Raw genomic sequence first — 14,929 nt, forward strand, 5'->3', positions numbered from 1 at the left:
CGTCGGCTCGGTAGTCGAGTGGTTAGCACACCGGCTTCACAGTGCAGAGGTCGCCGGTTCACATCCCACCCCGGCCTCCCTGTGTGGAGTGTGCATGTTCTCCCCGGGCCTGTGTGGGTTTTCTCTGGGTCCTCCGGTTTACTCCCACATCCCAAAAACATGCATGGCAGGCAGATTGAACACTCTAAATTGTCCCTAGGTGTGAGTGTGAGAGTAACTGTTGTACGTCTTTGTGTGTACGCCTCTAATATGATGAACTAGGATGGACATATTGTATAATTTCATCTTCTTGGCAATGATCCAACACAATGTATATAAAACAACAAATGGACAGTTGTGCTTGCACAAATAGACACTGATATGAGAGCTTTGTGAAAGTATCCCGGCCCGAACCGACCGCTGCCGCAACAAAAGCCCAAATACGGCCAAAAGAAACAGGTGGCCCCTTCTGTTCCAAGCGCATAAAGGGGACATTTGTAGAGAGGGGGTGGGTTGGAGCAGACCAACCCGCTCAGATTCAGACAGCTTCTCTGTGTAGCACTTAAATCGCCGGCACCGACGATTAGACGAACAGTCTGAATCCACATTCCTCATGCACTACCATCCACATGCCAGCCAGGATCGACCTCCCTTTGAACTGCAACACGTGATTCCGAATGCAGTCTTCTTATTTAAATTTAACAACAATGCGAGGAAGGGAATTATTCATTCGACCGAAAAACGCTGTTCGTATCGGAGGACAAACCTTTTCAATACACCTCTGGTTGTGCTAATTAAATTTCTGTGGAAGGTTGTACCCAGCCGTCTGGCAGCGCTGCGGCTGCATTGTGGAAGGTCCAACATGATTGGTCGGATCGAAAGCAAGGCCTCCTGTGATTGGCTGATTGTGTCCTGTTGACCGAAGGTGGACTCCCAGGGAGTTGGGAACGCTTGACGAGAGAGAGAGGGGGGGGGGGATCCAACCACAGAAACTACACCATGCGCTTCCCACTGCGGAACTCCGTTTTTATTCAAAACAATCTACATTATGTCAATGTCTAACACCACCGGAACCCGTTTGTTATGGTTGTGTTGGGCGTCCGCGCCTTTAACGACGATCACCACGGTCTGGATCGACGCCCCGTAACTACTCAGGTAACTTTGTATCAGCTCTAGCTGTTAGCATGGCTGCTAACCAACCAGCAGTCGCTCGCTACAATTCGGTTTTATTGTCACCTTTTACAACTTTTACCCACTGCGTTAGCCAAGGGGAAATCCATGTCCTTTTAGGGGTGATTGTTGTGCCTATTATAATACAAATACGTTCGCAGAGTGTTGTTTTCATCAGAGTAGTGCGCGTGAGAACAACCCGAGACTTTCCGTGCGTCGAAATCGAACAATAGACATTTTTTATAAATCACTCATCCAGATGCGACTTTCGTGGCGACACGGCGCTAATTTCACAGGTAGGTGAACGCATACGTGTTAAATAATAACTTCTCTTTTTAAGACTTGAGAGACTATTTTTGTTTATACCTTTCCCGTGGCACACTTGTTGCTATTTATTGATGATGGTCCACGTTGCTGCGCCTCGTCGGACCCATGACAACAAACCCAGACCGTTGGTCAATACGATTTGTTGATCACATTACAAACTTCGACCAATCGCGAAACTCTAACCCAGCCATTCGAAGTCGCAAGAAGCACTACTTCGTTACGGTCATTTTCCCCCAGTATCACCTCGCTTATTTGAAGCAACAGAGTTTACGGGAGTTGAATGCAGTTTCTCATGCGGGCAGATCGTTGTCAACATTGTGTGAACACTTGTAATGTGTTTTTTTTTTCAGAATGCACAAATACCCCTGATAAACCAAGTATTTTAATCTCTCTTCTCCAGGTGGATTAGTTAATTCAGCAAGGACAAAATTATAAATTGGAAGGTGTGGAACACAGATTCTCACTTTCCACCTGAAGGTACTCTTGTCAATGTGAATGTTCACTGGCTGAGAGGATTTGAAATTAAGGTGAATAATGGCGTCTCGTTGGGCTCATTCTTGCGAAGATAATCTTGAGCGACAACAGGCAAGATCATCATTCTGTGAGGTAAGTCATTTTTTTTAGATTGTGAGCACGAATGTTTTTCTTTTTTTCAAGGGGGTGCAGCTGATTCAGGGTTTCTAGAGTCATCCCTCTGTTGAGTTCAGTGTGGGGGTGGAGTTATGAGGGCTTGACACTTTGGCCCAGCTGTTTGTGCTTGTAAAAACTGTCGAATTCCGTTCTGCAGTTTCTCCTGTTTCTCCCTGTTTCTGTTTTCAAGTTTACATCGCGTGCGTGTGTATGTATCTATGTGTGTGTGTATGTGTGTCTGTGTGTGTAAAATGAATGTTTAAATGTTGGTATCATTTGTGGGCAGGGGTCTTCCGACCAAATCACATAATCTGATATCTTGGCAGTTTTATTTACATTCATATTGCGGCTTTACGCTATACAATCTGGTTTTCGTAAATTCAAATAACAACAGTCGAACAAGTACATTGCTGTTGACTATGTTGTTACTTTATTGTACAACTTTCTGGGCCTGAGGACAATCCTGGCAATACTACACGCAAGAGGATTGAGTTTTGAAAACATAAAGGAAACTTCACAAAAACACTACAAATCTGTGCCCATGTCCTGATTGTGTTTGGAGAAAGAAAGCCTTGCACCACAAGATATTGGATGTGTAGTAAGGTTGACAGCCGGGGCATGGTGTAACATACTAAAAACAATGTCCGAAAAGTTACACAAACTACAGGAGGGAATATTATGAAAAAAACAGTTCTCCTAATGGCATCATGTTAGTTGAAAACACATAAAACGTAAAAACACATTCCAGCAACTTGCCTTCAAAGAAAAATTGACAAGGGTGAATTATTTTACGTCCAGCAAAATTTTGCGCCCCAGTGGTAGCTCTTGACAAGGGAGTAGCATTGCTTGTAGGTGTTCGGAGTCACATACTCAGCAAATACGGAGCTGCGTAGACTAGTAATTATACATTACGCTTCTCACGAACAATATCAAGTACAAATTCATTATGTATTGTTTACTGCGGAATAAAAGCCAAGGTATCACTGAACTCAGTATCAGCCGATCCTGAAAATCAAGTGACTCGACTCGTTGCAAAAAAAGAAAAATGGAACATTGGTGATCATGCAGACTTTTATAACCACAACAAGGCTAAGAAAAATGAATAAATGATCTGTTATCATCAAGAGACAGCTACATATTCTTAACCGCTTATATGAGTCAAATTGAGGAAGTCTGTCGGATTACAACAAGCTTGAGCAAGATTTTACTTGTGATATGACTGCACAGCTTCCATTATGGAAATCCCTACTTTTAATGAGGCTATACCACCAAGCAATTGATTTGTTAATGTTGCAAAGGAAACCGCCAGGAATCCCTGTCTGGCCCTTGGTTGTGTTGGTTTTTGTTTCATTTAAAAACCATGCTTGATCCCGCACTGACATGTTCGGCATGGATGTGAGGAGAAATTGTTGACCCTTAAGACACACACACACTAAAAACCTAAATTAAAATTATACTCTTGAAATTCCTGACCATATAATGTGTGTTCAAAATGTTGACTGTGTCTTCATGTTGTCCTGATTGCTTTCATTTTTTTCAACAGTACAGATACCTCGGTTTACGAACCCCTTGGCTTAAGAATTTTTCGGTTTACGAACGTTATATTTATGAAAATTTTACCTTGGCATACAAACAATTTTTCGGGATACAGACAGAGCTGCCACAATGAGTGATGTGTCATTTGCGAACGAGCCCGTTCTCCTAAAGGAAAATGGCAGCCGGCTTGTTTTGGTCCTCTATTGCCCGCCCCCGGTCGCCGGTTAAAGCCACGTGATTAGTCAAGAACGCAGCAGGGGGGGGGGGGGGGGGGAGTTACAGGCAGAGAGAGTGTGAAGCCTTTCTCCAAAAAAGAAAATGGCTGCTGACATTTTTTTTACCTCTCTTCCCCGCCACCAGTCTTCGGTTAAAGCCACGTTATTGGTCAAAAATGCAGCAGTGAGGGGAGGTGGTTTAAACATTAAAGAGACAGGCAGACGACAGAGAGAGAGTGACAAAATTGATAGAAAACAGTGAAATTTGGACTTGTTTCAACTTTGATAGTTCAAAGGCAGAGTGTAGACTGCAAGGTTAAAATTCCCATCAATCTGGCTCCACAAATAACCCGCACTAGCCATCAGTTCAATTTGAAATGAAAAGACAAGCAAGGGAACCAGCTATTAATGATGTTTCTAGTGTGTCTGCTTGCATCTGTTGCTGTTGCAATATCACAACTTCCAAGATGTACAACCCAGAGAGAGAGAGCCACTTTATGCCAAAAGCTATCCATTCCATCAAGCCATCAACGACCATCACAAAGGTAAATAAAACAACTTTATTATAAAGTACTGTTTATTTCTTTAATTATAATACCATAGCACATTTATTATACATAAAATAAGGTATATTTTGTGTAGTTTTAAGGCTTAGAAAATTAGAAAGTAGAAAATTATGTTTTATGGGGACCTGGGAATGGATTATTCTCATTTTAAAGGTTTCCTATGGGAAATTAATTTTGGGGATACACACTTCACCTTACACAGTCTGGGAACCAATTAAGTTTGTAAGCCGGGTATCACTTTACACGCATTTCTTAGGGAAAAATAAGTACTGATTTCATCGTTGTCTTTGTGTTTATCTGTTAGGTTGTTTACTGATGTACAGAAGAACTGCATTGTCAGATTCAGCTCATGCTTTGTTCGTTTTCCCCCCCTATCACAACTTGGATTCCTCTAGTCACATATTGAATGAACCAATCAATCCGCTTTTATCTGTGAAATGTCTCTGGTCATGTTCTCCTGATAACGTGAGGATCCAGTATGCTTGCAGTCATGTTGCATAATCGATTCGAGTTTGTTGATGTTTTGGGAGGATTTGTGGCATGTTTTTAATTAAATGATTTACATCATCTCGACACCGGTTTACTTTGCCCCAGCAGAGAAGCGAGGGGAATGGGAGCAGAGTGAAACGATAATTGTTTTCGATAATGAAGCATAATCCATATTTAGCGCAGTAGGGGGCTCTGGACAAACCCACCCACCCAGCTCCTCATTCCGCCTCATTAAACGTCAGTGTTTATCTCATTTGGACCTTTCGCAGAAGCCTCTGCACAGGCATCGCATGGCTGAGTGATGGCAATCGGAAGGGAAAATTGAGCCACAATTGGATAGAAGTCTGTTACTTCCTGTGGTCTTATGGTAATGTCTGCAATGTCTCAGGAGGCCCCGGGGAAACGGTATAGGTTATGTGAGTCAGCTGTCCCTTGTGCTGTTTTAGTGCAATGAAAATATCCACATAGCCCCCCTCCCAAAAAAAAAAAAAAAACGATCGTACATTAAATAAAAAAGTATACATAGCTTCATTTTTTGCAAGTGCATGAAGGTACTCCTTTACTTCAAAACAGGGACGGCCAGGGCCTTCCAGCAGCCCGTCCCAACACCCCCTTGTGTCATGAGCTGAGACTTTTCACAGTAAAGTGTTCACTTTGGATAGAGCTTGGTGTAGAATCTCACAGACAAGCAAGTCCCCACACATTTTAGGTCTGTGGAGTTGACTTTTTTCCCCCTAGAGGTGCATCATGTGATGCCGGCACGATTTTGCACAGTTACGACGCCTGCTTAGTTTTTAAACACACAGGCCATGCCGTGTTGTCATATTTGTTATTAATAAGTGGACATTTGAGCTACATTTTAAAAATGTATCTACAGTGAAGGTATTTCACAAGTGTTGTTTTGTGGAAGAAATGTTGCATAAGCATGAATCTTGACTCTATAAACGGGAAGAGGTGATGCAGTTTTGTGCCCCCTCCAAAAACGTAAATAGTTTTTATTGAAGGGGTAGCCTGCCCCTAGGATGGTCTGTTTGGAGTGAGTACACCACCATGCTGATGTGTCTCCAAATGGAAACAGCAGCATGGTCTTTGTAATGTCAGAGCATGTCAGCTAGTGTCAACAACTTTGGTTTTATTGCAAAGTATGGATGAGGCCATTTGGGGCATCTATGTGAGAGGCATATGATGTGAAACAGATTTCAACAGTCACATTTCTCAAATATACAATTTTTAGTTAACAGTCAGTGTAAACAGCTAGCTGGAATTTGTGTGATTCAGAAAGGGGATGAAAGACACTCTGGTTGTTGTGGGTTTCCTTTTTCTTGTTGAGTCCGTAGCCCCACTTCGGTTTGCTGAACGTGCGCTGAGAGGATTTGGCTGGGGTGGGGTTTCAGAAAGTAGAGAAATGTCTGGGATTCATTGAGCTGGAATGTCACAATAGTATTAACTTTATGCATGTGGCTATGATAACACTGCTCGGCATGTGCATGTCAGGAGAGCCCCGACCCGCCCCACCCGGTTTGCAATCGCCATCCAAAGATGAGAAGGGTCGGTCAGGAATGACCACTTGCGCTTCCTGCTAAGTCAAATCCCGGGAGTCGGTTGCAGGCATCTCAAGCATCCAACTTAATGTGTTGTCATTCAACCAGAATTGCTTCTTCAGCTGCGCATTAGAAGATGTCTTACTGTCACAAAAGATTCTGGAGCTCAAACGATCCGACTTTTACTGGAAACACTGTAATCATAAAACAAATCAAGCAAACATAGTCAAATGGTAAAACCGGTTACGCGAGTTACATCAGAACTACTCGGGTGTCAGCTTCACATGTAGTTATGTTTCCCAGCCTGCTACTGCAGTGCAGTGCACTGTTTCTTAATGGCGTATGCAGTCATGAAAGCTACTTTTGGTATACAATGCCTGCCATTGTGCCAAGTGCTGCGTAGGGATGGGCATTTGATTTCATTTCCTTGATCCACTGTCGCCAAACATCTCCAATATGAATAGTTAAACATACTCAATGAGTTGCAATAAATAAATAAAACGATCTGTTCTCACGTTCTTCCACTTTGGACAGCAAACTAGGGTAGACCGACATTGATGTCTGATGGGTTCATTTACAGTCTTGGCGGCTCAATAGTCATCTGCTGATACTCTGAGCTATTTTCCCTCATGTTTTGAAACTCCGCTGCACACATCCACGTCCCTGCCGCAACAGCCGTGTCAACCAGAGCGGTCCCGCACCAATCTTTGATTCCTGCTCAGAGACTCCAGTGCCTTTGTTGCGATTAGTCAAAAACACAAGCCAAAGCCTCACGCAACCTTTATCGTTGATCCATTGGGTTGAATTTTGTTCGGTGATTCGGTTTCGTTATCAGCCAGTGTATCTGTGCAGGCAGAGGGCATCAACGCAGTTTAGGCTTCAAGGGAGAGGGTAGAGCTGGTATGAGGCACAAAGCATGAGCTATCTATCTATCTATCTATCTATCTATCTATCTATCTATCTATCTATCTATCTATCTATCTATCTATCTATCTATCTGTCTGTCTGTCTGTCTGTCTGTCTGTCTGTCTGTCTGTCTGTCTGTCGTCTGGTCTGTCGTTCTGGTCTGTCTGTATGTATGTATGTCTGTCTGTATTGTCCTGGTCCGGTCCGGTGTTGTCCAGTCCATATTTTTGCTGTGGAAAAACAGGGTATTTCCTCAAGCTATAGTACCAGATAATATGATATGGGTCTGGAGTGCGTAAAGCAGGAGTGTTACTGCACACTCGATACCACCAAGTTGTGAGCTCATATATAGTCAGTATGCGTCGAGATGGCTGTTGCTTAAAAAAATGTCATTCTTCACTTCCCGCTGTCACCGTGGAACCTTGAGGGAAACAGTAAAGGTGAAGGAAAGAGTTGACACATGTTCATGTTCAATCTCGAGTGACTATACTCATAACTTCTTCGAGAATATTAGAGATGAACTCCCCAATTTGTTCGTCCTGATGCGGTTACGAATGGCTCACCATGATTTTTTTCAGGATTCATTTTTACTTGGCACAGGGGAACCTATCACTGTGCTTGCTCTTTATCATTTGATTGTTTCATATTTATAGTTATTCAAATTGGTATAACTAACAATCTCATTGGGTCATTAAAAAATCCATGTAAATGTCTTGATGCCATTTTTGCGCCACATGACGCTGTTCTTACAGTGGACCGATAATACAATCTTTTTTTATTTATGAATTGTTTTTAAATTAACTTGGGCTCAAAGAAGGAATTATGTCAACTTCTTCAACTCCTCTTTGAGAAATGTTAGCCTCAAACCAGCTTCCTCAAACCAATTGCACACTAGAATTCTTGCCAGAACGAAATATTGCTCAGGACAGAACAATGAAAAGTTAGTTAATCAGTGATCAATGAAAATGAATCATCCAATGTCTTTCCACTTGTTCCGTTTTTGTTTTATTCCTATAGAATGGCTCTGCCGAGTGGAGAGGTGTTGACCCGAGAGAAGAGGAGTCATTCTCATGGCCGAGACCCAAAACAGTGCTTTTGCGCGCACTTCTCACGGGTTTGGCTTTACCCTGCGGCATTTCATCGTGTACCCGCCAGAGTCATCCATGCACTACTTTCTGGTAAATATCTCTGTCATTATAATGAATTTACAGTTGATGCATGCATGCTTGCAGTATCTTCCATTAATAGTGAAAATCTACTACTGTACATGAATTCCTATTCACAAAGTGATCAATGATACCTAACTTCTATATGTTTTCTGTTTTCTTTCCAGGGGGAAGATGTCGGGCGCAGAGGTAAGCAAAATACAAGTACATGCACTTGCTCCCAACTCAAATCCGGGTGGCGCCTATGATGTTCAACACCTCTTCGTCCAGCCACTCACTGGCACTTTTCATTTCCTTATCTGCAAAGAACAATGTCGCTGCCCATGTCGTTGACCTTTGTGGCGGCACGGACGGTTTTGTTCTCTATCCTCTGGTGTCCCACCTCTTAATATTGTTCCACTTTATTGTCCTTGCCATATTTTTTTTTCATTCCATACCATAGAATTCCCATCAGAAAGGACTGGCCTCACCTTTTTCCAGAGTGTTTGAACCTTGCTGTCCCATTAATAGATGCGGCTACACGACAAGTCCTCACATCAAAGTCCTTGGCGTTATTATTGAGCTAAAAACTTTGCTTTGAAATTTCAGTCAGACTCTGCAAGGTTGGCCGCAAAATAAAATCTCATATTTTTCTTAAGGACTTGATTATCCTGTACCTTGCCAAGTTATGCATGGCAATGTTAATTGCTGCACTTGCCTGCATTGTCTCAAAGATCATAACACGTTCCTTGTTCCTGGAATTGGTCCAGGTGGATGTCAATGACTGCAATAATTTTTGCACGACTTGGAGAGGATTGAAAGCCCTTGTGGAATTCACCACGCACAAACTTTCAATACAATTAACCTGCTGACTGCACTTTTCTTCATTGGTGTCATGAGGCGGAAGAAGATATGTTGATAATGTGGTGACTTAACAATTGGATGGTGGTCATAAGTGAGTCTGCGCTCAAAGAATTTGACCTTAAAATAGCCTCCGATTCACAAAATTTCACAGCACTTAGGATGACATGAGAACAACTGTTATCGGAATGATTTATGGATTCACAAGTTCATAATATTCTAGTCATATGCAACCCATGTCCACAAACATGCGCAAAAGCGCGAATGCGAGTGCTCCACTTGCATGGGCATTGCACAGTCGAACACCACCATCAATTATCTTATTGTATTAGAGTCTGCAGCTTCTCAAGACAAAACTTCTCTGTTACAGCGCCCGGTTCAAGTTTGGCCGTACTTAGAATCTAATGTGTCCCAGTCAAGTCTCACATACACATCCAGTGAGGCTGCAATAAACTGCAATCAAGTAGCATTAATCTGTCATTTTGGGTGATTGTGTTTATTCTGACACAGCAAACATTTCTTTCCAAGTCAAATTTTGGACTTGGAGATGGTCCTGGACCAACTTCATTCCGTTACAGTGCCTTTCCACCTCGCCATGCACAAACGCTTTGCATGCAGTTTTTTTCTCCATTCTGAGCGAATTAAGAGAGTGTGAATTTGTTCCATATGAGGAGATCAGCTCAGTGATGCGATTCCAAACAGGCATGTATATATACAGTAAAGTCTCGTTATATCGATATCGGATATAACGATAGTCCCGGTTATATCGATACTATTTTTATGCACGCACAGAGAAAATTACATGCAAACAGGGTCGGATATATCGATAGTCCCGGTTATATCGATATTTTTTCGGATTCCCTTGAATATCGATATAACGAGACTTTACTGTATATATATTTTTTTTGTTCTCACTCTTTTTGACGGAGTACAACCTCACTCGGTCAAGTTACATTCATCAGTTAGGATCTAATTTCCTACATGACAAATCATGTGTGAGTCTTTGACTCCTTTGGCAACTTGAGTCTAATATTGTTTTCTCTTTCTTTCACACTATTCAGTCCGTAGCACAAAATGTTAATTTAGCCACTGTTTGCTCTCTGTGACCTCCTTGTTATTAACAACTGGTGTTAAGTAGAATGAAGTTAAATGGAGTGCAAAGCGAACAGTAGGCCTCATGAATCAACTATGCTCGTTCCGGCTGAATGATAAGCATTAATGTAGAAATATGGACGGAGCCTTTTAAATTGCAAGATCTCTTGGATTCAAAAAAGTTCTAAAGTACCCCAGTATTCCACTAGAGGGAGCGCGCCTGGTTGCAGCACATTTGCATCATGTAGGTCCCCTGAATGAGCTCGTCAGTGCATGATAAGATTCTGCAGAAGCAACGAAGGGACAAATGTGGATCCACATTTCTGTCACCGTTTCTAGAAATTTAAAATGTTATTACATCCTGCATAAAAAGCATTTGCAGCACTTGTAAAGAAAACTGCCATTGCTCTTCTCATTTTGGCTCCATTCTAGTTCCTGTTGCCCGGTGTGCTGAGTCACTAGCAGAATGTTAACTACGCTCAAGTGTTTGACTGTGGCCACCGGGAGAGTGAAAGGGAAGAGTGGGAGTTGTGCAGCTGAGCCCACTGTCACTCCACCTACTCCGATTCCCTTTCCCTTACACTCATCCTTCTGCCTTTTCTGAGCGGCTGCTAGGAAACAGCGACTGGCTGAGCAAACTGGTTTCCCTTGCCGCTTTTATACACAATTTCCTTCTATTCAGGTTGCCCCAGTATTCCTATGATTTATGCTCAAACCTGCTATATATGAAACATGGGGCACACATTGGTTTGTGTTTTAATACTTTGCCACTGCCCATCTATCTGAGATTAAACCTATTTTTCTCAAGTTATGACGTGCAATCAGTCTTGCTTCTCGTTTACAGTTAACGCATGCTGCTGACTGCAGTTCCTGTTTCTGTGAAAGCCCAATCGGATTGCCTCTCTGTGAATGTAACTTACACACTGACATTTTCATGTTTGATAGGGAGACAGCGGAACAGGTTGGAGCCAATGGACACTATTTTTGTGAAGCAAGTCAAGGAGGGCGGTCCTGCACATGGAGCTGGTCTCTGTACAGGTAGGAGTTAAATTCTCATGTGTCCAGGGGAACCCAAGCTTAAAAACCTAAAAAAATCCTTCAGAAGAATCACTACAATAAAAATAACACAAGGCAGCATGTGCTCACAAGATGCAGTTGGACCCAAAACATAAGCATGTTTTACTGTGACATGAACCAAAATATTCATCTCGTCAAGTTTTCGGGTGAACTTGAGTAGTTATCGGGCCTTTGGTCATTTGAAGAATGACTCTTTCCTTGTAACACTCTTAGGTGATCGCATTGTGAAGGTGAATGGAGCAAGTATCATTGGGAAAGCATACTGTGAAGTTATATCTTTGATACAAGACAGGTGAGATGCAAGCAATTTTTTATTTTTATGGGTCACTCTGTCTTTTGCCTCGTGATTGACCTGCTTTTGCTTTCTGTTCCTCACAGCGGCGACTTTTTGGAACTTTGTGTGATGCCAAAAGATGAGGACATACTCCAGCTGGTATGTGTCTCCCACGCTCTACCTTTAATTTTTAATTTTACACAGATTATTTTCTTACAGACAGTGTATTGTAGGTGTTTCAAATACCTGACATGTTTCGGTTTAAAACTAGATAGCAAGTAGACAGGATGAACTTAATACAACTATCACGCTCTACCTTTTTGCTTTACCAGAAGTGTTCCGTTTTCAGAATAGAAACGACCCTCTTACTTACATCTTGTCCAACAGAGCTGCTCTAGATTTGATCCGAGGCCAGAATACTAAGATTCAGATGCCTCATCCCATCAGAGTTCTCTATTTAGGCCTCCTAATCAGGACAGAAGTATATTTATGCTAACGTTAACATGGGGCTTGTTAAAATGCTACTGACATTCGACTGTTTCATTGATGGTATTGTTTCATTGCAAATTAGAATCAGAACCATTTCTCTCCTCAAAGGCTCATAAAATCGTCACAACATATACTTACGTGATAGTTGATCCATGACGATAAATAGAAGCAGCTTTGAAGATGGAGGAGCGCACGTTGTGTTGCGCAAGAAGGAGATGTCACTGACTCTCTTAAATGCAAAGCTGCACATAACCTGTTTTAAAGGGACATGTAACTTGTGCTGCACCAGTTCCAATCGGCACTTGAACTGCTACCTTTAAATTTCTCGATCTATAAACATTTATCTTTAGTGTACCGAATTTGACCCAATCGTCCGTAAAGGGTTAAAGGGCCGTTTACCTGTTTCAACATAACAGCCAGTATCATCCAATCAAAAAGGCGCTTTCGGCCAACCTAGGTCTGTGTCATCCAATCAAAATTGCGCTTTGCGCCAACTGCAGCCCCACCAGGAAATGAACGGCGAAAAAAACGAGAACATGTATTTAGTTTTATCGGCGAGCCATATGCAATCATCAAAAGAGCCATATACGGCTCGCGAGCCATAGGTTCCTGACCCCTTCCCTAGAGGATGTCTTGCACTCACTCAATTCATTCTTAGAAATGCTCATTGGCTTGGTCAATAATATTCAAATGAATAACGGTGAATATGTTTCTATAGGTGGCATGTCTGCGTGCGATTTTGCTTGCGAATGTGTGTGCCCTCATATCCATGCGCTGTTTTTTTTGTGTTCATTTCTGCCAGTATACCTTAATTTTCCTGTTGAAACTTTTGTATTTGTTCATTTGGGGTCACTGCAGGACCAAGTGCCCTTCCTGACGCAACCTACCTATTTTTTGTCCGGGTTTTCGACTGGGTCACACGACCACTTGCCAGGAATCAAATTTGTGTGTTCTGCATTAAAGGTAGCAGCATACATGGTGGCCGTGCCACTTAATCCGCAACCCCCTTCATTTTAATACCCCCCTCTCATCCCACCTCTCTTTACCTTTACCTGAATGATAAATTATTCGTTCGATTTTTTTTTCATTCCACCAAAACTGTTTATTGCACATAGATGAAAATCACCACCGCAAGCACGCGTTGACAATTCCCTGCATCATCCAGGCCACTGCCACTGTATGCACATTAAGTGCAAAGTGAAACGGCACTCAGTGCTACAGTATGTGCGAATGCTAAGAAATGGCTTCTGACAATATGTCTGACAGCCTGTTTATATAATGAAACCCAATCGCCGTTAACCTGAAATCTCCCCTGTGTGCTCTCTTTTGCTTTATTGATAACTCAATAAATCCTTGCAAAGCGTTAGTGTTTCACATTATGGTTTCAAGACAAGCTTATGGTTTTGAAATGAGGCGATAGATTCTAAATTAGTGTTTCAAGGTTTGGTATGTTTCTTCAAGGGTTTGGGTTGCAAACAGGGTAAGTTAATTTGTTCGCAATTTAGTGTTTGAAGCCTAAATCAAGGTTTGAAATTGGGTTCCACCAGGGAGAGTGTTTCAAATCAGGCTTATACATTCAAGTCAGCGCTTTTTTACACCAGGTCATATGTTCTCTGACTAACTACCAGCCGTTGTTTTGCACTAACAAGTACTATCTTATGCTTGTCGAATAGTGGAATGGAACACTTTGAAATGGTGATTTCCCAGTGTATTTCCTGTATACCCTACGGCAGTTATTTACACGTGCAATGTTTTAATGGAGATGCGGCCTTGGTCATCACATTTATACAATGTCCTTCAAGCAATGATCTTAGATGTCATTTCATCACTCCGTAAAGCCACCCCTCGCCCATGTTAACCCCTTCCAACTGCCTTCCAATAGTCCACTCCATCTCATGCCTGTGTTGTCTTGCTCCCAGACACATTAAGCCACATGAAAAGTAACTAATGAAGGCGGCAAGACTGCTGAAGTCTCTCTAGTAAAGTCAGCGGATATGCTACACATACGAGTGACATGAAATTGTGCTGTGGGAGGCAACACACAGACTGCTTGGAGACAGGCAGCAGTTGCTTAGCAAAGATACTCGAAGAGGCTACGTTGTGACAGCCGAAAAGAGAGGGACTTTTATGCCAGGGAGAAGGCGGAAACGCTAAGAGATGGGGAGAAAGAATGGATGATAAGCGGAGTCCAGTGATTACAATCAGCCAACTGCCTTCTGTTTTGAACAGGTTGATTCTGTGTGCGAAAGCGAGAGGAGGAAAGATTGGAAGCGGAGCGGGAGGTTGGGGGGGGGGGGGGGGGCTTGACCGTCAGAGCGGAATGTATAATCAGCAGCTGCTGCTTCTGTCATGTGAGCAGCAGAAGAGAGGGGAGGGCGAGGGAGACGTAGACTGGAGGCAGCTCATTCAGTTAGCGTAATAATGTGGCTGGGTATGGATACAACCGCGGAGGCTTAACAGTAACATGCGAGGCAGGCTTGTGCTCCCGCCACCTCGCCCAGAACAGACTGTCACAGGCAGGTCGTAACGTGGCACGCTTCTTCTGCCAGTCCGTGCATTGCTGTCGCTTGAGAATATTTTGAGCATGCGAATTTTAGGCAATCTTTTTTTTGGTGTAATGGCTGTCTGATGT

The 14,929-nt window shown here is 42.6% G+C and overlaps 1 protein-coding gene across 1 annotated transcript in view; it reads left to right on the forward strand.

Annotated features, from left to right (window-relative positions):
• The first annotated feature begins 957 nt into the window (after window positions 1-957).
• The window catches only part of arhgap21b (Rho GTPase activating protein 21b), a 29,323-nt gene continuing 15,351 nt past the window's right edge, over window positions 958-14,929 (forward strand). Inside the window, 8 exon segments of the mRNA XM_089008226.1 lie at window positions 958-1,134; window positions 1,877-2,082; window positions 8,377-8,455; window positions 8,458-8,537; window positions 8,693-8,714; window positions 11,403-11,495; window positions 11,748-11,826; window positions 11,913-11,967. Of these exon segments, the coding sequence (XP_088864352.1) occupies window positions 2,011-2,082; window positions 8,377-8,455; window positions 8,458-8,537; window positions 8,693-8,714; window positions 11,403-11,495; window positions 11,748-11,826; window positions 11,913-11,967 (480 nt within the window). The 5' untranslated portion in view covers window positions 958-1,134; window positions 1,877-2,010.

Source organism: Hippocampus bargibanti, linkage group LG11, assembly GCF_051943395.1.
Source record: "Hippocampus bargibanti isolate YZ-2025 linkage group LG11, ASM5194339v1, whole genome shotgun sequence".
NCBI lineage: Eukaryota > Metazoa > Chordata > Actinopteri > Syngnathiformes > Syngnathidae > Hippocampus > Hippocampus bargibanti.